The sequence below is a fragment of the Metopolophium dirhodum genome, chromosome 7 (assembly GCF_019925205.1).
Source record: "Metopolophium dirhodum isolate CAU chromosome 7, ASM1992520v1, whole genome shotgun sequence".
In the NCBI taxonomy this organism is placed as follows: domain Eukaryota; kingdom Metazoa; phylum Arthropoda; class Insecta; order Hemiptera; family Aphididae; genus Metopolophium; species Metopolophium dirhodum.
In genome coordinates this window covers 6570527-6597045 of record NC_083566.1, presented here as the reverse complement: position 1 = coordinate 6597045, position 26519 = coordinate 6570527, and the positions used below count along the sequence as shown (strand labels likewise).

The 26519-nt window shown below is 28.7% G+C and overlaps 2 protein-coding genes across 7 annotated transcripts; one reads left to right on the top strand and one right to left on the bottom strand.

The window, feature by feature from the left end:
* Positions 1-5933: 5933 nt before the first annotated feature.
* LOC132949262 (cytochrome P450 4C1-like) lies at positions 5934-12568 on the top strand. Of its 6 annotated transcripts, none has more exons than XM_061020053.1 (13): positions 5934-6066; positions 6243-6429; positions 6500-6609; positions 6921-7011; positions 7136-7324; positions 7716-7788; positions 7977-8103; positions 9667-9748; positions 9880-9986; positions 10056-10124; positions 10366-10534; positions 10601-10786; positions 10870-12567. In XM_061020053.1, the coding sequence occupies exons 2-13, from the start codon at positions 6267-6269 to the stop codon at positions 11049-11051; spliced, it is 1548 nt and encodes a 515-aa protein (XP_060876036.1). In that variant the 5' UTR covers positions 5934-6066; positions 6243-6266; the 3' UTR covers positions 11052-12567. The 6 variants fall into 6 exon arrangements, with proteins under 6 accessions (XP_060876036.1, XP_060876037.1, XP_060876040.1 ...); XM_061020054.1 differs by having other exon boundaries at positions 5954-6144; positions 10870-12568; XM_061020057.1 differs by lacking the exons at positions 6243-6429; positions 6500-6609 and having other exon boundaries at positions 5956-6144; positions 10870-12566.
* A 3930-nt stretch (positions 12569-16498) lies between these two features.
* LOC132948653 (vesicular glutamate transporter 1-like) lies at positions 16499-22581 on the bottom strand. Its single transcript, XM_061019222.1, has 7 exons — positions 22436-22581; positions 22024-22214; positions 20525-20843; positions 18428-18651; positions 18194-18340; positions 17750-18124; positions 16499-17015 (listed from the first exon to the last, which is right to left on the bottom strand). The coding sequence occupies exons 1-7, from the start codon at positions 22440-22442 to the stop codon at positions 16863-16865; spliced, it is 1416 nt and encodes a 471-aa protein (XP_060875205.1). The 5' UTR covers positions 22443-22581; the 3' UTR covers positions 16499-16862.
* Between the last annotated feature and the right edge of the window lie 3938 nt (positions 22582-26519).

Here is a 26519-nt window from a genome sequence, read left to right as displayed (position 1 = left end):
ATAAATCTATAAGTTGTAGATAACGTTCACATAAGATAATATTATACTTTTAAGTTCCCAAACGTTTCGTTTTAGGCCCTTCTAAAATGTACTCCCTGAATCAGGGGTCCTCGGACCCCCCCCCCCCCCACTGGGTGAATTTTGGAAAAGGTTTAGTTTTTGTACGACGTTTCTGAAACTCGAGATTTGTATAGTTTGGAGGTTGGTGATCAAATTCGACGTCATGTATCGATACCATAGAAGCCGTTTTTCTCCGTCTTTTGAGGCTTCGAAAATTTAAAACTTGCGTTTTTCGGGGTTTCCGGTACGGACACTTGGATTTTGGGCGTGGCGAGCCGTTTTTGTGGTCGGACGTTAAAGAAGACTTTGCGCCGTATCGATGGGTACCGAGATCGAGGTTATCCGACTTTTGGTTCGGGAGTTATGATTTTTCAAGTGTTTTTTGTTCTTAAAAAATTACGCAGTTACGTGTATTTTGGATTTTGAGTTTTCGTTTGATCAGTACGAAATTCGAGATTCTGGTCTTTTGGTGTACGAGGATTCATAAAGGCTCTATGGTTAAAGTACATACGACCATTATTTCGCCCGTAATCGGAGTAGCAAAAAGTTGAAAAACGCAATTTGTGATTATTCGTATAACCAGACGTCTCCTTATGGTATACGTCTGTATAACGTTTTAAGTAATAATTATTTTCAACTTTTTGTCCACACTTATTTTAGTAAGCGTGTAGCTCATTATTTATTAATGTAAATCGATAGGCATTTAAGAATAAAATATTAAAACCTATACAATAATAAGTCAATTAACTCTAATACATATATTTGAGCTAATAATACAAAATTTGATGTACATTTTGAAATACTAGCTCCTTCAATATGGGTTGTATCATCTTGAAATCTTTGAGGTTCAATGCAGTGACACCTCTAGATCAAATTTCTGTTCTCAAAAAAGCTACTTCTCGTATTGAAGTTTGAGAAATTGGCAAAACAAAATTTCCCGCTAATTTTTTTTTTTTAATTCAAATTTTCATCACGACATTTACCCCTTTAATAATTGAGTTAATAAACTTTTTAAAACTGGTAACTGGTCTAGGGACGTTTCTGCTTCGATCCTCGAAGGTTTCAATAAGATATTACTTTTTTTGAAGGATTTGTTTTTTTTCAAAATCGTAATATATCGAGAAAACCTAAAAACTACAATGTTGAGCGTATCGTCTTGAAATCTTCGAGGTTTAATGCAGTGACCCCTCTAGATTCAATTTCTGTTCTTGAAAAAGTCGTGTATCGACCTAAAGGTTGAAAAATTAACAAAAGAAAATTTCCCGCCAATTTCTTTTTTGAATTATTCAAAATTTTGTACACGTAATTTACCCCCTTTATATTTGAGTTAGAAAAACTTTTACCAGATAGCAAATGATCTACGCACGCTTCTGCTTCGATCCTCGAAGGTTTCATTAAGATAGGACTTTTATTGAAGGATTTAGGTTTTTCGATAGGTTAAATAAATAAACAACGAATTTAACGTTTAATAGGTTTTAATTAAAATTTTTTATTTTGTCGCAGCACGGCATTCGCACATTTTCGGCTTACTATATAGCATTGAATTTTAGTGTGTTTCAGCGAGCTAGGCGCTGAGGTATTTGTATTTGTCACATAGTATTATAAGTCCAAAAGGAGTAAAAATGGGTTAAAATATTGCGGGTGCCTATACGGGTTTCGTATTAGAAAAATGTTGTAGGTTTCGGATTTTATTTTAAAAACCGGGTAAAAAAATGTAGTGGGTTTCGGGTTTTGCGTTCAAAGCCAGATGCAATATTGTTGGCGGGTTTTGCGTCCGAAACCGGGTACAATTTTTGGGAGTTCGCCTTCGGGTATAAGGTAAAGGGTGAAATTCTACGCAAGTTATGGTTCTTGCGTTAAAAACTGGGTGAAATTGTTTGGGGGTTTCGCGTCCGAAACCGGGCAAAATGTTTTGCGGGATAGGTACCCGTTTTCCTTTCTTTTACTAGGGTGGCTGAGTTACACTTACTGCAGCGAGTTACACCCAAAAGGAGTTGAACAATTATATTTTTTTTAATAGTTGAAATTTTTTACGGGCAACGGAGTGCACGGGTTCAGCTACAAGAAAATCTGATAAGTAATTCCAGTGTTTAATCTGTATAGTTATAGTCTGTGTATTTATATAGTTAGATATATATGTATAAATTAATGTTTGTGAGTAGATTATTAGACCTCTGGGAAGAAAATAGGTTAATTTACAAAGGGTTAAATTTGTATTTTTTTTTATTCATCGGATTTTAGTACGGTTAGGTTAGGATAGGATAGAATTTTGTATAAATTGATTTTATTAATCTACCATAGGTGGAATTAAGTAAAATAGACAAACTTGGTATAGCTTTGATACTTTAGAGTTCAATCATACACTTACGTACAAACAGCACGGGGACCGCGATCTACCGCAGGTAGATTGCCTACCTGATAATGTACTGCTGTGAATCAGAATTTTTATTCCGGGCAACGGAAAAGTTAAGATAAATTTTGAACACCATACACCGAATATTAAATAACGAATTGAACAAAGTTTGAGTCATATAGAGTTGATACATTTAACGGGCAACGAAGTGCACAGGATCAGCTAGTTTGTTATAATATTAAATATGAATAACTTGTTAGTTGTTTGTGTACATATGTTTATATTGTGATTGTGGCCAACATGCGATACTGAAAATGAATACCAAGCAGGTATATCTTTCCACTAAGGCTGTCCTTGCCCTAGGGTAAATAAAAATTCACAGGGCCTACAATTTTAGATTAATTTAGTTTGGGCTCAGAGTGCCCGCTCTCCTATTTGCGTTCATAGTACATATTAAAATATTAAAAAAAACAAAACTACTTAACAAGAATTTAACAATCTAAGTCTTCCTGTTTAAAGCTAGGTATTCTACTTCTAGTTTAAATCAGCCACTAGCCAGAGTTAAAAAGTACCTACTCAACTGAATAAAAATAATTGTAAATTGTAATGGCATTCTTGATTTGGGTATAATTGAAATAGAAGAGGTGCACCACGTCGTTCTGAAATCTGAACTAGCAATAATTTAAATAAATACAATTTTCTATCAGAAAAATCATGTTAAAATAGTTGTGGCAATTCTGTTTTCTTAATAATAGGTATGTTACTGTTTCATTCATATTAAAATATAGTACATAAATATACGTACCTACCATTGTACCTCTTACAACTATATAAAAACCAATTATTCTTCAAGTCATGGGGGGGGGGGGGGGGCATTCGTCCCCACTGCCCTCACTCAAATACGCCACTGTGTTTACATATTCATGCCAACAAAATTTACGCCTTAGAGTACGTGCGTGATGGTTCGGCGAGGTCAAGCACTGGTCGGCGTCGCTATAGTTCCCGGATGGGTGACCTCCAGGTTTTTAGTGACAAATCCTCGCCCCACATACACGTGTTCCTCTACTAACCGCGACCCACCCTACAAAATACTAAAGATAAAAAAATAAATATATATATATCTTAATATAACGAATATTATATTTCGTATTTCACATTTTTTTTTTTCCAATTTAAATACAAACGTATCTAATATTCATATTATTCTAGTAATTTATTGAATATGCACTTGATGTACAAGAATAATACGTAAAAGAGTTGACAAATTACTAATTATTATTTATGTTTTTCAAATTAAATCTATAACTATAATATTTATGCCGAGTTACACAAAACATTTAATGAATCAATAGTGAGCTAATGGTCCTTTAAACAAAATTTAGTGGCCCACGATTGGTCTATTAAATTTTTAGTGAACCATTAAATTTAATAAATTGTATATGCAACCCAACAGTAGTAAACTAAAAAATCATGAAAAAATGCAGGTACTTTAGTATGAAATACTTTACTGTGGAGGTGTATCAGAAATACCTGACAAATGTAATAACTTTTGTTCTAATCAATATTTAAAACAGTTTGCTATATAAACGAGTATGATATAACAATTTTTATTTTTATTTTTTAATACTAAAAATAAAATAGATTTCATACATTTTTTTTGGAAATCTAATTTAAAAATAAATGCAATGCTTATTAGTTAAGTAGTTTATTTTTTAAATTTTTTTAAAATATCAATAATTTTTTTAGTAAATTCATTTAAATATTAATTACTGTTTTCAAAATATTATTTCTTGCTATTTTCTGGCATAAGTAAACCTTAAATCATGTATTATCCATATAACTTTCATAATTGTTTTCATAGCTTGTATTTACTTTTATTTTCTCAATTGTCAGGTCTTTCTGTTACATACTGTATACCCAATGTAAATTTTAAGTACTAATAATACATTTTTTCATGCATTTATAAGTTTGAGGAAAATATAAGATTGCATACCTATTACCTATACGTCATATAAAGTTAATTAAAATTTATTGTACTTGTTTCTTGCAATCCTGATGTGGGAAATTCGATTATTCATGGCAGCTAAAAAGAGTTTTTTTATTAATTTTAATTTTTATATATATTTGTTTCTTTTAATGAAAAAATAAAATATTTTTAAGAGCATAATATTTGAGGACTTTTGCATTTATTTTCAGCATATTATATGGTACATTTTTAGGATTTAAATGCGTGCATGCTTTTAACTTAAAAGTTTATATTTATTATATATTATTATGTGACATAATAAAGTATTCATTGTATTCACTACCTAGTAGTTAGTACCCATATTATACATGTTTAACTATTACTAAATAAAAGTAATGAAGTAAAGTTAATAAAGTAAATATTTGTAGGTATATAGTGATGTATATATGTGATTTAGAAATTAGGTAGTATACTATATGAAATTTAATGGTTATTATAATTTATAGAATGTAACAGGTTTGATTATGATTACATTATATTAATTAAGAAATGTTTTAAAAAAAGAACATTTTTGCATTTTAATAATAAACATATTATATATATATTTTGTAATTTGAAAATTATTTGTGCATCGGTAGTTATTTAATATAATAATGTTTAAAAAGATACATCAATAGATGATTTGATTTTGGTTATTGCCCTATTGGGCCTATCTCCGGGTCTGCCAACTTTCATATATATTATTATATAATATATACAATCAGTGGCGCCAAAATATATATTAACCTATGACAACTGTCATAGATGATTTTAGTAGACATTTTATGTTTCCCCTTTGTTATTCTATAGTTATTTTATGAAAATTTATAGTTATAAAATAGAAAACATAAAAACTATACTTGGTTTATGGTAAGGTAATTATCAGAAATAGGCAGGTGTCAGTATGTGGAGCCGTGGAGGTGTCTAATGTCATAGGTAAAATTTTGGACTTCGGCGCCACTGTATAATACAATATACATATAAAACTTAGACACCTAATTATTCAACACAACTATATCTAAACTGTACGTATATAGGTAGTACCTACCTATCTGATGATATCTGATAACTAAAGTATCAATAAATTACAGTAATGACTACGTAAGGTATATATAGTTTCCTCAACCGCATACCCTTGAATAGGTACTGAATAATTGACTACACTCATTGCAAAAATATTGACTAAACATCTGTTTAAAGTATTAAATGTAACAGATGACAGATTACACCATAGTAGGTATATTATACTATATTATATTATATTACACACGCATTTAAATATTATACCAAGGTAAGTAGGATTATTTATAGAAGAATTGTGGTGTAATCGCAATACATTTTAATGAGATATAATTTGAATTTAAATCAAGAACTGATATTATAAACGTATACACTATATACATCATACATGCATCATATATTGTATTTTATGACTATCCCTACTACAAATTATTGGTTTATTTTAAAATAAAATTAATTATAATTAAAAGTCTATATACTGATATAAGGAAGGTATGTCGTTGAATAAAACTATTAGTTGTTTTTGTTGAATTCAGTCAATGTCATACCTAGGTGTAGCAATGAAATTAACAGTATATAGAGAAAAACTAGTGAATCAAGTGTTTATAAACTTTATTGCGTATAACAAGTATACAAATATAATTTTATAATATTAATATTATAATCGTTGCATACCGATATTTTTCGTTTTTAATTCAGATTAAATGTTTGTAATAAATTAAGACTAGATAAATATATTATTGACGCAGATAGTGTATAATATTGTGTTATATGTTTTTATAATCGAATCACCGTTTATTACAGGTGGATTTAAATTTCAAATTGACAATGATTGAAATAATTGCTTACATAATTGGTATTGTTCTTGTGATGGTATGGTGTTACTTCAAATGGCAAAACAGGCGCTTTGAAAAATTGGCTGCTAAAATGCCGGGGCCTCAAGCGTACCCGATCATAGGAATAGGATATAAATTTATTGGCTCATCAGAACGTAATGAAAATAATAAATTCCTCAAAAAAAAATAATGTTCTACGTATGTATATTTTTTGATGTTCTTCAGAGGTCATGAGCAAAATAATTGATTTGGTGAAAGAATATAATCTATCGCCAATTAAATTATGGTTAGGACCATATTTTGCAGTTTCCATTTGTAAACCAGAAGACTTACAAGTAGTAACTTTTTAAAACAATAAATATTATAATATATTGGTCTAGTGTCATCTAAATTAAATAGTTAAGTTAGTTAAACCAATAACTGTCATAAAGTACAATTACAACTTTTTTACAATTATTTTTTTCACTGTCTTAGTAAAAAATTAATTTTAATTTTAAAAATATTTCTTTTTGGTATGACGATGGGCAAGAATCTAAAGAATATTAAAGTAGTTTATTTACTTTTTGATAGCATAATATACATTAATAAAAATGATCAACTTAAAAAAAATGGCTGTTTTTATTAATATAACATTATCATTTCACAGATTGTTTTAAATAATTCAAAGGCTCTACAGAAAGACCGAATGTACAATTTTTTCAAGAATGGTGTAGGTGAAGGTTTGTTTACTGCACCAGGTAAGTTGAATACAAAAGTTTTAATGATTTGCATTCGTACAAAATATAAATAAAATGCATTCTTAAGAGTAGTTTTAAGGAGATTTTTTGTAATTTAATTACAGTTAAATATAATTTAAAACAGTTGACAAATGGCGGAAACATCGTCGCATGATCACTCCCGCTTTTAATGCCAAGCTTTTCGAACAATTTTTCCCAGTGTTTAACGAAAAAAACAAAATTCTTATCAAGAACGTTACGAAAGAATTAAATAAAACACAAATGTTTGATCTCTGGCACTATATTGCACCAGCTGCTCTTGATACTATTTGTCGTAAGTATAATATCAGTCTTGTAAAGTATTTGAATAAAAGTATTCAAATAAATTTTAAGGAATAAAATACTTATTCTTTTTAGTTTATATATTTTCTATTTTAATCAGTTAAGCAAAATAATAATAATACAATTTGAAATGTATACCTAATAGGTAGGTATAAACTAACCTATTACCGATAATATCTTTTTTACTGTAAATTACACTCAACCGAAAATCATAGTTTTACTGAGTATTCAAATACGTATTTTAAATGGTTTTCAAAATAAGTATCAGCTTTATCTGTAATTGAATACTTTTAAAAAGTATCTTTTAGAATTCTATTATATAATACCTACTGTGATTTGTGATAGTTATCTATTATAGTTACTAAGGGGCATTTTATTTCTAGAAACCACTATGGGGTACAATCTAGACACTCAATCAAACAATAAAGAATGTGAATTCGGCGAAGCAATTGTAATGTAAGTAATACTTGAATTATACGCCATAATAATATAATATTGTGTTTACTATAGAACATGATAATTATTAAATACGATTTCTTATGCAATTCAAAGAGAAAATGAATTCATGCTGAAAATTTTCATCTTTCTGTTTATACCTCAAATGATTAATTGAAATGATTGACCACGTCAATTTGTTTCTACAGGGCATCGGAGGTAGTCACGATGCGAATTTACAAACCTTGGTTATATCCAGAAATCGTGTTTTCAATGTATTTAAAACTTACTGGACACCAAAAGATTTTCGAAACGGTGAAAAAATTTCCATTACAAGTATGTCTTTTAGATTTAAGGATTTCCATAAACACTCACAACCATTTTGGTCGTTCATTATTACGCATCGTTATACTTGTTGTGTACCGTACAATCTAATAACTATAGTGACGTAACTATATGAACTCTGGGCCCGTGTGCAATGATTATTATTTTGAGGCCCCAAATTAATGTTATTATTATTATCGACATATTTTTTAATATATAATAAATGAGTTACAGTTGGGTACTTTATTAGTTATTAGTTATTACTTTCCATCAACCATTCTTTGTTTAAATAACTTATTTTGTTCAAATTTGAACTTAGATGACTAAAATTTAAAAAAAAAAAAACTATGTTAATATTTTTTTTTCTGTTTTTGGGTTACAATATTATGAGAAACATTATTTTAAATTGAACCCTTAGCTATAATAATTTAAAATTTTATAAGTATTTAACAATAAAATAATTTGCAAATTTTCATTATTTTAATCAATTTTGTCAACATTTTAACTTTAAATATTAAATATTTAAAGTTAAAAAAAAAAACCATGCTTTTAGGCGGGATGCGGGCGGATGGTGCGGTGATTCGTAACATCCCATCAGTGATGCCATTCCTTGCGACAAAAACATTTGTTTTTAACACTTACCATATAATATTATACAACTTTAAAATTATACTATATTATACAACATGCACCGTCTGTGAGTATAAAGTTAGGTTATGGAAAACTCTGTATTCAAATACATAATTTACAGTATTTCGTTTGACAAAGTGAAACATTTTTATCGATATTTATAAAAAAAACGATTTCAAGTATATAAATATCTTTAACGAAATCATTCGAAATTATACGATACCCATCTATACTTTAAAACATATCTTATAACTATTAATGGACATTTAAAAATAATTGGTAGGTACTAACTACCTATTACTTATCCTCAACTTATATGCCTATAATATATTTCATTTAGAACTACTTAAATTCGAAAAATAATCATTACACGGGAGAGCAAAAAAAAATATTTTAAACAGACAATTTTTAATTTTAGCTTTTGGTATTGATAAGACATCCCTGGATGCACACTATGCACATCCAATATTGTTGCGGCACTGTTCAATAAATTGATTACGTTTGTTTTTGGTACTCTTACCTATAGAGATGTATTTTGATTTTGATGTATTTATTTTTGATAAACTGGAACTGCAGTTTAACAATTTTTTTGGTCAGTCACTTTTAATTTACACATGAGACATGAGACATATTAAAAAAAAAAATGAATATAATGCACAAAACCAAAGATGCACTAGCGGGTACTAAAATACATATAATGTAAATGGTTGTTTAATGTTTGATAGTAAATCATTGATTTATTGTTATATATTTAACTGATTGATAAACGCAATACAACTATAGTGAACAATTGATTTTACAATATTATATAAGACTAGGTCCTTGCATTGTTTAAGCAATAATTTATCAACTTTTTGTAGGTTATCTAACTGTAACAAATATATACACTGTTGTTACAAATACCAGGTAGTACATAACAATAATTATTGTACTTAACATTTTTAGGTAATCAAGGAAAAGAAAGAAGCATTTGACCAGAGGAAAAAAGCAATTAATGCGAAAGTAGACTTAACCAACAATACGGATGGTGAGTTAATAGGGACCGTGAATTTAATTAATCATTGCTTACAATATATTTTCTTGCCAAACAGTGCAATCCATAATACAAATGAAATAATTAAAATTAATCAGTTCTAAATAAAATGTATAATTGTTTAGAAAATCAATCAAAACTATTCTTGGACATATTGTTTGAACTGAACAACACTGGTGGAAACTTTTCAGATTCCGATATTAGAGATGAGGTTATAACGATGATGATTGGGGTAAATATTTGTTATATTTTATATCGAACAATATCTTATAATATATAAAATATAAATATGTAATTACAGGGTAGTGAAACCAGTGCTATCACAATCTGTTTTTGTCTTTTGATGTTAGCCATACATCAAGATATCCAAGTAAACAATAATTATATAATATACAATATACATAGCATATAACAAAAATACAAAATATTCTTGAAGTAGATTTGACACTTTTTAAACATTAAATGTTTACAGTATACAATATAATATTAAACACTCAAAAAATGTATTTAAAATACCAATTTTATTTATTTGCTTTTTATTTAAATCAGAATATTAATACAATGTAATATGTGCCTAACAGTGTTGTTAATCAATTTGGTTTATATTCTAGGATAAAGTATACAATGAAATTTATGATATTTTTGGTGGGAGTGAAGAAACAATAACAATTGAAGACACCACTAAACTGGTGTATTTAGAACAAGTGTTAAAAGAAACCCTTCGATTATACCCTGTAGGGCCAGTGCTACTTAGAGAACTTCAAGACGATCTTAAAATATGTGAGTGAATTCAAAAATTTACTACCAGCTAGTGTATTAATTGATATTAAATTAACTGTGTTTTAGTTACAAATGATTATGTACTGCCAAAAGGAACAACGTGTGTTATAAGCCCAATAACCACACATCATAGTCCTGTTTTATACCCAAATCCTTGGACTTTTAATCCTGAAAACTTCACCCCCGAAAATGTCGCAAAACGTCATAGATATAGCTTTATTCCTTTTAGTGGTGGTCCAAGGGGTTGCATAGGTAAAGCAATATTTTGTGAAAACATAATTATTTATAACTCCGGTTTTATATTCTAATACTATTGTAAATTAATTGAACGACAGGATCCAAATATGCGATGTTGTCGATGAAAGTAACTGTGTCAACATTTTTACGACATTTTAGCGTACATACAGACATAAAATTAACAGACATTAAGTTAAAAATAGATTTGTTGATGAGAAGTGTTCACGGTTATCCGGTTAAAATTCGACCACGAGTGAAAAGACCAATAAAATATGAGTGAAATTAGAATCCGCTAGGATAATGCTCAATTGATTAATATTATGATTAGTATATTTTGAATTTTTTTATGTTATGTATCAATCAGTAATTATAGAGTATCATGCTTCTTATTGAATACAACTATTGTCAGCTGGGTAATATGGAGAATACGCTGTTATGAAGGTAATGTTTATTTTTGTTAACTTAAATTATGAATTAAGCATTTACATTAACTTATCTGTATCGTTTATAACAAAAAAAGAACTGTTGAACATAATTAAAAACGATTTGAAAAAAAACTTAAATACATGAGTACCTAACTATAGGTATATTTTACTATAGTATATTTTTTTAACACGGGAAAGTTATATTTTTTCAGTTTCTGAAGACTATAATTTAGTGATCGAATATTGTGTTAAAGTTAAATTAAGTTAAACGTTTATTATATATTCTTTGTATTTTATTTGTTTATAGTACCTACTTTACTTTATTGTTATAAGTTAAAACTAGTATCTTACTGTTAGCCTGTTATACTTAACCAGCTGTTAAGTATAATAACAAAAGCGTGATTTGGAATTTTTTGTCGTGTTTTTTTTTTTAATTAATTATCATGGACATTCATTGCTATAAGGTCAATCATAGGTATCGTGAACCGCTTTGAATCACGGTTTATTTGTTATCGAGATAGCGCACCTATAAAATGTAATATATAATAATAATAATGTAATAATAATATAGTACGTATATACAGGCACCATTCAAGAATAACACGTTGAGTCCATCACTCGTAGCCCGTGCCACAGCCCGTCAACGTACTAGTTATGTTAGTATAGTTTAATTTTTATTCATATTACATAAAATAATTCCGCATTCTGTAATGTACACCGTACATATATTATATTGAGCGTACAGTGGAGTACGCGCACTTTCTAAACAGTAGTAGGAACTCGTGAATCTGATCTGAAACTAGTTCGTTTCAACTTCAACCTACTCTACATATTATAATTTTATTATTATATGTATTATCATAATAATATGTATCTGCGCGCGTAGATGTATAAATATCATATACAAAGTTAACAGATAATTACGTATTACCTGTAGTTTAAACATCGACAGTAAAATATGTATTTATATTTTTTTAAATTGTTCTTAATTAATATCGGCGACATTAATGGCCATTAGTTACAATTTTTACAATTGACATTTTTTTTTTAAATTTTATTGTACAGTTTAGTTTTGTTTAACAAATTTATGAATTTTTGTGATGGTGTATACTCTGGTCCGAGTTCTGTTAAGGTGTTGGGTATGTTGAAGTTTCCATGTTCATCTGCGGTATATTGGAGGCATTCGGTGATTAAGTGGTTTAATTAATTTATCAACTTGAAAAAGCAGTTATGAAACAAAAATAAATGTGATCAGTGCCTCTACGAAGTGAGTTTAGGTTTCTAAACATAAGTTTAGAACACATTATATCTCCATTTTATAGATAATTCATCAAGTTCGCATACTGGGCTTTCCTAACTTCTAAATATTAAAAATATTTGTGTTTTTATATTTTTGAGATTTTTTGGTAACAGAATAATCTACTTACTTGTTATGTAAGTTTTCAATCCTTAGCTATAAAAGTAGAACATTTTATACATTTTTAACTACAAATGTTATCAAAATTTGTACTTTAAATGCTTATAAAAAAAATTGTGCATATGTACTTTAATATTTTTCAACTGATATTTAAGCAATTTTTTCAGGAGCCTTGTATTCAAATTTGACGTTTTTTGGCCTAACAAATAAAATTTTATTGATATTTATAGAAATTAAACTAAAAAAATTGAAAATTGAAATTGTCCGTAAACAACTCAAAACGAGTCAAAATATTTTTAAAATTTTATCAAGTATAGGAATTGATAAAATAAACATATGATATAAATTTCAAGTGTCTACAGTTATTCATTTTTTAATTACAATAAAATAAGAAAATCGCTATATGAGAAATCGAGTGAATATCCAATGTTGTAAAAATATGAACTTTAAATGCTCATAAAAATTTAATTTGACTAACTTTTTTTTGATAAAAGGAAATAACCTTATAATGAATTTCGTATTACATTTTAAAATCTTAGATTTAAAAAGAAAAATTTTTAGGAATTTTTAACTCCAATAATTCACTTTTCCATCGAACAAGATACTGAAGTTGAAAATCCAATCATTATTTCGACTACTTATCGTGTACACAGACACACAAAAAAAAAAAACACACATCATTGTAAAATCAATACATTCATCGTTTCACTCGGAATCTAAAAGTGGAAACTGAAACTGTAAAATCAATTCATGTATGAATGCAACTGATATCAGGAAATGTTTTCTTTTAAATGTATACGCTATAGGTATAACTACATATTAATTTTTTATATTAATTTCAATAAAGATAAACGCACTAAATATTACCATATCTGACGGCGTGTCGTCGTTCCAACACTACCTATGATAAAATACGCGACTGATGCAGAAATCGGTTTGTCAACGTGTAATTGTGTAGGTGAGTAATAATATTATATTTGTATGGCCTCCCTATACACAGTGTAAATTTGCGGCTTTGCGGTTTGCCTAATCGTAAGTACCTACCTATTATATGTAAATAATAAATATAGGTACGTACCGCGCACAATCGTCTGTGTCAAAAGTTGCTGCTGTGTTTTTCAACAAATTTCCATGAAATTCTACATTTATACCAACTGATCGTATATGATATGCCTATATAGGCATGACAAAATAAATGTATTTTGTCATTATGCATAATATAGACATGCGCACGGAAGCATCGAATAGTACTTTAACTGCACTTGCAAACAATTTATTTTGGCTTTAGTGGGTTGGTGAATATTTGTTTAAAACATGTATGTATATTGTACAATTGTACATTGTACACATGAATAATATTAATAACATTGAATTTAAAATAAATAAAAATATAAATGCTCAATGTTGATGGTTAATCAAATGAAAAATTATAAAAAATATTAATCAATGCGCGGAGTCTAAGATAAGACGTCTGGGTTGGTTTTATGATAATTGGTAGAAATTCGGACGTATTCGACGTAGGTACACATAGCCACATAGGACAGACATAAGTACTTATAATAAATATATATTATATTATGTACATAACCATAGTACATTATACCGGCGTCCGGCATTACCCGTTATAGATGCCCATAACCCATTTGTATTATATGTTAATACTATTCGACATTTTACTCTATCATATAATTGAATGATATTGGCGATCAAAAGCTTATCAATTTACAGGCCAGCGGGGGGTGGTCTAAAACGGACCAGATGGAAAAATAACATATTAATGATACACAGCGTGCCCGTTTCAGCTTATCAATTTGATAAGCTTTTGATCGCCTATACGAATTACATGAGTTCATCATTTTTATCTTGCGCACTCGGGGTTTTGGCTGCCCCACCCTCATTCGCTTAAAACTAGATTAGATTCAGCATGGTGGTTTCCCCTCAAAATTGATAGGAAGTTCAAAATTGAGGATCATGGATTTAGAATATCTCTGTATAATATTTAAGACGTGTCCTAGAGATTGGAGGTTTTGGATACACTAAATAACCCATTTGGTTAAAGTGGGATTCAATTCAACCTATTGTTAATACATATTATATTTAGTTATTTATTAGTTTTCTAAGAACCTCACCCTACTCAATGATTGGTCCATAATATATATTATTTTAGTTTTGTATTTATATATTATATTGTTAAAATTTACCAGTGGTGGTTATCTGGGTTGGACTGTTGGATAACCCAGAGGGAGGGGGGGGGCTAAACCTTAGGACTTTTGTCACTTTAAAATGTACTTACTGGTTACAACTATTATAAAATTAGGTATATTATTATATGTATAATAATAGGATTATAAGTAGGTACATAAATTCCGTATGAATTTAATATTTAATATCTACCATATTTTACCATATTATATTATTTGATGATTACGTTTTCTTATACAAAATTGGTTTCATACTTTCATGTACCTTCTTTATGGCTTTATGTATACCTAATTGAGATAATGTGACATATTTGGATTTTAATATTTTCATATTTTGGACAACTAACTCAATTAGATAAAGAAAAGCCTTTTATCTTTGAGAAGGAGATGCTTAGGAAAATATACGGACCTATGAGAGACGAATCAACTGGGAATTACGAAAGGGGGAAAAATACAAACTTGGAATCTTTATACTTACACTAAACCAAATATTAAATGTTTTCTGAAAGCCGAACGTTTAGAATGGGTGGGTCATGGCATGCTGAGGGGAGCGTAATCCGAAAGGTAGGTGCTGATTAATAAACCTACTGGCAAGCGCCCCAAGGGAAGACCTTGGTAATGGTGGTACGATTATGCAGACCTAAGAACAGTAGATAGGAACAGTAAACCTTGAGACTGCAAATTACTATGATAAATGTAACAGCTTAAAAGAAGCTGAAAAAGACTTAAAGGCCAATAAAGCAAAAAAAAACCCAATATATATATATTATTAAACATGAAATACCTATGCATACATTGACGAAAAAGGAGAGAAATGATTACAGGAGCGTGTTCGAAAATTTTCAATGGGACAATTAAAAGACAATTTGTTAATTTGTTCAATTAAAATGTAAAACCACTAAAATGTGCACATTATCTGTCACGTGCAGATTAGAGTAATAAACTTTCCATCACTGAAAATTGGGATAACCCCCCCCCCCTTTCCCCTGGGATTAAACCTCCTGATCACCTCTTAGTCTGCTAGTAAGTTTTAAATTGACCCACTCCTCCTCAAATCTCAATAGATACTTGGATATAACCACCACTTAAATACTGAATACAATTTACACTTTATATATCAATATATTATTGATATACTATTATATTTAAAATGGACCCGGGACCACCTTGATTGTACCACTGTGTTTATGTGATCGATATAGTACAAACCACGCTATTACATGATGGCGTAGTGCAATACGTACTTGAGTGGACGTTGACGCGTGGATGATTAATGTTTTAAATGATATGGTGCAATATATATAATGTGAAGGTATGGCGTGAATACACATCATAATATACATATCGGAAGCTAAATTTCAACCCCAATTTGGCCCCGAACACATTCTCTAGGGCCGTGATATTTGATAAATCAAATCATACGCATACCTATTGGCGTCGGGCATATCTAAGTAGGTGTAACTGATTTCATTTTATTTATTGTAATATACCTACATATAAAAATTTTATATATTTAATATATAACTTATAAATACGAACAACTAGCAAGATATAGGTATAAATAAGTACTTGTGATTCGTTTTCCGCGGAAACATGAGGTAGAGAATGCAGTGGAAAAATGAATGTGTAGTTTAGGTATAGTTGACATTTTATAGACAAATATAATATAGTAATTAATACAAAATTAGTTAGCTCTTAAAATATTTTAAACTTTTATATTATATATATACAAATTTTACAATGCACGTCTGAATAATACAATAATAACTATAATAATAATTCAACAATATTATCATAATTTAACACTTTGAGATAACATGGTCAGATAGAAACATTAAATTTAGATAGGCACCTATTGAAATTTAATAATAATTGTTCACAAATATACAATAATAATATAAATATTATATCATTTATTGTAATACAAATAATTTTTTATGTACTTTAAAAAATATTATAAAAACATTAGAATTAAAATGTAACTAATTTTAAAATGTGATCTCTATAGTGTATAGGTACATTATGTAGTTTTTTAGTTTTTAGGGTTCTCACACTATAGGTTGAATCTCTTTTACATCTTTCTGCTCCTCATTATTCCATTTTTGTAATTTAGAACTTCCAAAAATTAAAAATGCAATTCCTGTTAATGAACAAAATGCCGCTGATACAATAAATACTTTTTTCCATTGTTCTATGGTTTGCTGAAAACAAAACAATTTAAACTAATAATGGTCAAATATTAATATAATTTATTTTATAATATACATTTTAATAAGTAAATTACAAAATACGACTTTATAAATAAATATTATAATCATTATAATTTATCGGTAAAAATATAACGAAATTGAAATAGTCTATATTTTGTACAGAAAACAGTTCAATCTTTTGTATATTATATTGATTATTAGAATATTAAATATTATGCACGATTAATACAATCATGCCAAGTTGTATACAAAATCGATTAATTTAAAATGGTTCACTAAATTTTGGGCCACTGAGTCATACTATAAAGGGACAATTAGCTAACTATTGATTCCTTAATCATTTAATCGTTATTGATTATGCAACCCACCACCCGGTCTCAATCTCTTTAATTTCTAAATTATACTTATTATTAAATCAATGCTAGTGTTTTAGCCTATGGACACATCACACGTATACCAAACAATAACAATTCGGGAATGAGGATAAATTCCTAGATTCCCATGCCCTTTAAGAAGTGTAGTTGAGAAGTTTAGAATGGAGTAGCAGTAAAAATCGAATAATAAATTTCTAAAAAAACGATCTGCTACGATCTCTTAAGCTACACGTTTAACGTTAATTCACCCATGTTTTTACTAATCCACCCAAATAATCTATATAATATAATGTGCAAAATGTATTCATTTTTCAAATAAATTACGAATAAGTGATAAAAAAAAAAAAATACCTGTTGATATGTGATCAATCCCACAATGTATGGTGAAATGCTAATGCAAAATATCACAATTGTTCCATTTATGCCTTGTAACACTCCCGCAAAATTTGGAGCTAGATCCACGATTCCTGGAAGTGCTCCCGAAGAAATTGCACCACTTACGACCACGGCACACACCAAATTAAATATGACAAAAGTCTCGTTACACCCAGAATATGCAAACGTCAATATAAAGAGGCCATGGACTAAGTTGCTAAAAACGCAAGCCAGTTTGCGTACGTTTGTTATGGACATTATTTTAGCTTGAATTAAATAATCACATAAACAACCAAAACTAAATGCAAATGGCCATAGGAATAAATGTGGCACACCAGACCAAATACCTGTCTATTAGTAAAAAAACTTATTATAAAACCTATATTATTTGTAATTTAAAATCACGAATAACAAACTTACCTGTTTTAAGTTGAAACCCAACACAAATTTGAAATACGTTGGTGCTTGGAGGGATATTGTGTACATTCCCCAGTTATAACCAATTTGTGATATGATGTTCACCATTAAAGGCAAAGACGTCAAAATTGATTTCCAGGGTGTTGAAGACTATAAAAGTATTTAAAATATGACGGAAACATAAATACTATACGGATATGAATAATTAAATATGTGATAATAATATTCTATACTTACAGATACATTTTTTACTATAGAGTTGCCTAGACTGTTTTCTATGTATTTTAGTTCTTTCTCAGTTATATTCGGATGTATTCTTGGTGAATCATATACAAGATAAGTCCAACATATATGCCATAGCAAACCAATTGATCCCGTAATATAAAACACACTCTCCCAACCTAGCCAATCCATTAAGTAACCACAAACTATGTAAGTCATAGCCGTTCCAACAGATGTACCTTCAAAACACACGCGATATAGGTAACTTTTAGACATTTGTTGATTAAACACATATATAATTTTACTATAACATATAATATTATTATATATTATAAATATATTAAAATGTTAAGTATGGATTATTTAGATTTTAGGTAAATAATATTACATATGTGTATAGTGATTAATAAAATAATATATTATAGTATAATATTATATGGTTCAATTGTGGCGTTTTGTTCTTGAGTTACACATTAACACACTATAGGTACGTAGATGCACAATTTTTAACTAAAGAAATAGCCAATAGGCACGTAAGTATATCACATAGATGCTGATAGACATATCTGATTTATCTGGTTATTTGTTGGTTATTCGATACTAAATCGAATAATGAGCCAATGGCCCATATGTCGAGGCTAATAAAAAAAATATATGAGATCCTGCTGGTCACTGGACTCCGGGGCTGCTGCCTGCTCGTTATATAATTTAAATAGTTAATTACAGTCTATTAACGACAACCCAACCGGCAACATATTTAAAAAAATAAATAATAATATTCCCACGACACATTGCAATAACTATAATATAGTAGTGACTAGTGAGTAGTCTTGTAAAGAATACTTTTTCTATACTCAAAATACATCTGTAATATATCTATACAAATTTTATTGATCAATCATATTATTATAAATATTAAAATATGGAAATGTCTATATTTCGTGTAATTATCACTCCTAATTACGATAATCAATCGACAAAAGTAGAAGGTAAGCACATAAATAGTATAGGCTTTTTAGGTAATATAGTACCTACAAGGTAAACAGTATTGGTATCTTAAAAATAATTTAATCAAGTACCTACTAATAGTTTTAAATTTTTTTTCTTGTAATTTTTTTCCAAATATTTACCATGGGTGTTATATCACTCAATATGTCACAACATTACAATAATTCTATATTATGCAATAATAAATAATATTTTCATTTTTAAATAGGGATATAGACATAATATAGTAATATAGCTAACAATAATCAATTAATATAATAATATTAGATAATGATAGTAAATGTGATTTGTACGAATAAAGTAATATTTAAATTTTCAGCATTATAGCCACACAAGTATCTATACCTAGCTAATGTTATTTTTAATCGGCTAATTGAAGACGGCAAGTCCAACATTTTACATTGTACAGCCTCGAGGCATAACGATTTACCCGTAACAATACTAACAAAACTTTCCGAATGATAGAAGATAGAACCTATGAAATGTGAATACAATTATTTTAGTATTAAACCTATATATAATATTTTAATATATTATTATTTTTGTATTATATATTCATACATATGCCTATAAAATATATTATTATTTATATCCTTGGTTCTATAATACTAGATTATCATAACAAAATTTCAAGTCAGCTGTTTTTGTTTCGTGGTGGTGACCATAGACAAAATATACCATTTCATACTTTCATTCAAATATAGACAATAGATGATAATGTATTATATATATTATGTTATATAAGTAGGGAAAAATAATAAAAACAAAAACGTACACCGTTTTTACTCTCTGGGTCTTTGCCAAATTGGAAAATTTCGTTATTTATTATTAAATAAATAACTATTTGCAGTTTACACAGATATTATTTTAATTTTAAAATACGTGAAATATGTACATCATATTATCATATATTTTATTGAATTATTAATTATGAAATGTGTAACCCCTCTATATTCATTGTCTATTAATCGATTGTTTCTCAAAGGTCAGACCCGAGTACCTACTAACGGCAGCAAGTTATCAAAACATAATTATGTTGTTTTAAATAATTAAAAATGTTATTCTAAAAAAACAATAAGTAAACTAAACTTAAAATATAAATACCTAAATATGCTGACACGAAACGGCTTCTTTCGTGAGGTGGTATCCATTTGCCCGTCATCGCCTGCATTGATGGCCACGCTAATCCAGCTATGAGACCTTGAAGAATCCGTATTAAAATCAAAGCATTGAAATTAAATTTTGCCGATACAGGTATCACACAAGTGAGTAGAGCAACTAAGCCGTTACTATAGCCAAATATGGATTTAGCTCCGAATTTCTGTGCTAATAAACCACCAGGAATTTGTAACACCATATGTAACCAAAAAAACGATCCTTTAGCTATATTCTGTTGGTGTTCATCCCATTCGAAGACATTGCCCTAAGAGTTAACATATAAAATATTTATTTTTTTATAAAATGGGATAACAAATTAATTTAAAAATCATGCAAAATACTTAGTGAATAATATAATATTATACATTAAATATTTTGGAATTTTTAAGATTTTCTGATCCTGATGTTTAATATTATAACTTATAAGTACAAAATAGTGAGCCGTATTATATACTGAAGTGTACAATATTGATATTGCACATATATGTTAGGTACCTATATCATTTATTGTTATTAGTTATTACTTATTACGTTGAAGTACCTACCCAAACAAGATTTTCACTCTCTGGCACGGCAGCATGGGCTATTTAACAATAGTTTTTACTACCTATTATTTATTATTATTTTTTGATAATACATTTTGTATTTACTATTTAGTATTTTGTCACCTGTACATAACTATTTTTATACCTACGTTAATTTATACGCATTTGCGTCCAAAAGTCGAAAGTGATATTAAAGATATCTCGAACTAAAAAAGTCCATGCCTTGATTGAAATTTCTAAAATATTTTATTCAAGAAAACTTTTTATTTAATATCGTATTGGTCGCGAAAAAACATAAGGTATCAACTATTGTTGCTGTTTAATCGAGTTATTCGTAGTAGGTATTACTATTTACTGTTGTAATTTTAAGGAAATCAACATTATTAAATTAGCTGTAAACGTGATGATCAATTTAAAAATTGTAAAATGTGCACAACATTTATTTGATACATGAGTTGTTGATATAAAATTGTTTGATTCTAGAAATTTATTTACAATGTGTAAGCAATCGTAAAATCGTAATATTGCGTGCTAGGAAATATTACTTTTGAAGTTTTAACTGAAGGTACAGTGATTTACAGTTTCACAGTGTAGGTACAATTTAACCTAACTCAATTCACACCAGTTAGGTATTCATACAATAATTATCAAATTGTAATCAATAACAAAACTAATAAATACCTAATTAACAATAATGGCATACATTAATAGATTAATAACTTACCATTAAAATTACATACGAAAATATTATTTTAATTGTTAATATCTCTTTGTATTTTTAATTTAAAATTCGAAATGTAACTTAAAAGCTGAATATCGTCACAACGACAACACATTTCATAAATCAAATTTTCCTACATTGTACTATACCTAATACATATTTGTGAAAATAATACTTACATTATCTATGTTAGAGTTAGTCAAATATGATGTATTCTGCAAAAGGGTATGATTTTCATAGTATTCGCTTTTTAATCCGTCTTTCACAGTTAATGGCCTAACCATAGACACAATTGCTATATTGAGATTCATTCGTAGCATGAAATTCATTCCAAAACCCCAAAAAGTCATGTACCATAATATTGTTCGTTCTGAAATCGTAATAAGTAGCAACACATTACATTTTTAATAAACAATCTTGCTCGACAATAAAGAATAAGTCGATTTGAAAACATAAACTAATAAATCGAAACAATTACAAGCTATTCACGATTAAATTCATAATTACGATTTTAATATTATTTAAAAGTTTAAATTGACTTAGACCTTATTTCGAAATGTAACCGAAAGTTATCTAAGATATTTTACCAACTCTGCATGTTTAAACTATTAAGTTGTGGCTTCTTCACAAATATTTGATCGCTAAATATGCGTGAATAAATCGCCACTATGCGATACTAAATTAAAGTGTTAATAGATGTATTGCAATTATGATTATAATATATGCAATCCTATTTTATTGCCGGATTACACGTGCAACTTGAAGAGCAAAACTGTGTTAAAACTACAACATATTATCTTTAATCTTAACCTTTGATTATGTAATCCTCGAAAATCCAACAGTTTCTTAATATTTTAACAACTGTATTTATTAAGTTATGCATTATAATGATTATAAATTTACGATACTAAATTGTTTAGTTTGTATCCAAATCCAAAGGAACAATCTATTATTCTTTAATGATAACAAGAACTATAATTATACGTATAATGTGCCTATGTGCCTATAATGAGATACCTACTATAATATTATTAAGTTGATTTATATCATTTTATAAATACTCTCACAGTTGAAAGATTTCAAACATGTTTTTATTTTATGCTCATTAAAGTAAAGTTTTCTATTTTGTATTAGCTATCCTGGTGATTCTCAACCGGTTGTACACGGCTTTGAGGAAAAAATATGAATTAATATGAATATTAAACATTATGTAATAAGACATTAAACATGAATACGAATAATCACAATATGTCAAGTTCCATAAATTATGACTAAGTTTTTCATGACTAAGTACCTCCACAGGGAAGTTTCTTCACTCCTTATATTATAATTTGGGCAAATAAATTCCTACACGAGACCTAACAAGTAAAAAAATTCATAATAATAATATGTAAATTCATACACGGTAAAAATATTACTTACTTAATACGCCAATTCCTACACTAATCGTTTATTTGTAGCTATTGGAATATGATAGTAGTATGGATTAGGTGTTTATTATTATTATTTTATAATAAATAATATATAGGCATTATTAAATTATTTAAATTATTATTTTTATATTATAATATTGTATATACAGAGTGCGGCAGTGGGTGATGACGAATTTTAATTTAAGTTTATTAGCCATTAGATACAAAGTAATGAAACAAATTATATCCTATATAATACAAAGATAATATTTAATTATTATTAACAAAATCTTAATTTATAAAAATGATATTACTTAAGTGGCCAACTTAATTTTGTGTACGGTAGGCTATCCGTTTAAGCAATACTATACTGACAATATACGCTGACATTGGAAAAACGCGTTGATTTACAGGCAACATTTGACGTGTCCTGCATGATTATTGATAATGTAAAACTATACATTGTGAACTTTAATCTAGCAACAACCTGGTTTATCTTATCTATTTTAGTGCATAAGCATAACCACAACACTCTTTAAATCGTCAGAACCCACTGCCTCCTATATTAAAATTATGTCAATCTGATAGGTACTCATGACTTTAAAAAAAAATTATTATAATTCATTTCACAAATAAATAATAATTGTAAGAAAAAATATATTATATTTTATATGTTAAATGTAGTCAAACGGATACTGTCTATAAACTAACATTTAAGAACTAACGTGAATATTTTTTTTTTTGCTGTGTAATAATACTTACATACCTATTCAATTTTTTCCACCATGTATTAACATCAGGTACGTATCTTCTTTACCATATAGGAACTTACACATATCATTTGTAGGAATTAATGTATTTAAGTTGCTACCTGCTACTCTCGTGTATTCTCACTATTCCCCTATAATTTGTTTCACATTATCCAAATCCAAGCCCGGATTAAGATAATTTTGGTCTCACTATAAATAATAATATATTCACTACCCATATTTTATATGAAACATGGTATCGCCGGGGGCCCACTATTGTCAAAGGAGCAACTACGGTATTATATTTTTTTTTAAGGAGGCTAATTATTTTTTGGAATCACCTTAGGTGAATAATATTAAGACTTGGGGGGGGGACTAAGCCCTCCAGTTTTATAATCATATTTTAGTTTAAAATCAGGGTTATCAGGGTTTGTGCTGATACAATTTTAGCCCCCACCCCCGAAAAATGTCCCTAGTTGCGCCCATGGGTATCACACCCTTATCTCACAGAGGCTCACCGCCGCATCCCTTAATTATAAATAATAACACATTGTATTATACCATACCATATTTTTAATTCAACAGTGTCAACTGATTGGCGACAACAAATAGAAACCAGGGTGACACGATGGCTAATATAATAGATGCATGTATATTTTTTGTTTGAAATGCGCTACATCGATAATAACTGAAACCATAGTTAAAGTTAATGATGCGGACAATTTTTCTTATCACCAAGTATCATAATTATTCATAACGAGTTGATTAAATAAATTTTAAAAAAAAACATTGATGAATTTGACGTTTTTTTAAAATTTGACGTTATTGGCCAACTTTTTGTGGAAACGATATTATTTAAAATTATCAATGCCAACAATTTTTTTTCTTTTGCTGGTATTAATTTTGAGTTTTAAATAGAAATTGATCAACGCGACAACGCACTATAAACATTAAAGTATCTTTAAAAAATGTATTAACGGATTAAACTCTGAAGTATATTGTGGCGATGCATTTAGAATGCTATGGTACCGCAGTTATCGTGATATTGCCAGTCATAAATTATCAAATTGTTATACGTGATCAATCGATAAGAATACGTAGAATATGAGATAACATTTTCGTAAACTTGTCAAGTAAAACCAATTCTTGTTTGAATAATAGATCTGCACACCATATGGGACGTATATATATGTACATTAGGTATATATTAGGCTGACTAATTTTCCAATCTATGGATGATCATATACGATACAATCCTAGAACCATTAATCGGAAAAATCTATTAAGATTTCTGAGGGGGCTAGCATTTTTACCATCAATGTGAGAGGGGGGCTTCGCTTTGATCCCACACAACTAAAAAACTGTATATTTTAGTGACCCCCCCCCCCCCCACACTTGATTTCCACCAATGCCTAGAACTACAAAATATATAAAAGTACGATAGATATTAGTAGGTATTGGCTACTAATATATTACTAAAGTCATACTAAAATTATATATTTTAACTCTTGCCTACTTTCAATGGGACACAATCGGAACATGAAAAGAAGGGAACATCGTTTGAAAAATCTGATTTCGAAAGATAACTCAAAAACTAGCACCATCAGCAATCATAATTTAAATTAAAAATGTTACTGTTATTATAACTTCAAATCCCTTAGTTTTTTTTTTTATTAGATAAAAATAGAGTATTTACAATCTGTAAAATGTATATACAATACAATAAGTAAATTTTATAGCTTATATAGTACAAAACGTGAAATGGCGTGAGGATCAGTGTGGACACCCTCTAACTTGGGGTAAATCCCTTAGTTAAAAATTATTATATGTATTGAATGAAAATAAGAATATTGTACTAGCTTTGCAAATCATATTTATTTTTAGTACCCTGAAGAGGTGTTCATTCATTTCTAGATTTATATTTCAAATTTTAGATACTGAGAGGAGCGATGAATGTATATTGATTTTATACAATGATGTGTATTTTTTTTCTGTCTCAGCAACATTTTGGGTAGTAAAAATGATCTGATTTTCGAGATCAGCATATTCTCTGATATAAAAGTGAATCTAGTTGGTACTTTTAGTAGATCAAAATTGAAAATTCCAAGTAATTTCATAAAGCGTCAAGAAAAACAACAAAAAATGTGAAAAAATAGTGGTATAATTTTTACGCAAAACTATTTTTCGGAAAAATGTATTTTATATTTTTGGCGTAACTCAAAAATAAATAACCTTTAAAATATTCATCAAAAATGTATATTACCATTTTCCATACATGGTAAAATTTTTGAAACAATTTTGACTCTTTATGAGCTACCTTGTGAACTGGGTATGTTTGTAATAGTTTATTGTGTGGCAAGGGCGGGTAGTGAGCTATTTCAGTCACATGCGATGGCCGCATTTCACCCGAGTCTGGAATTGCCTTGCCGCTCGAGCCACACACACACTATTTTTTGTCACGCCTCTGTAGTCATCGACCACGGCAAATGTAATGGAGGGATCTATGAAACAACT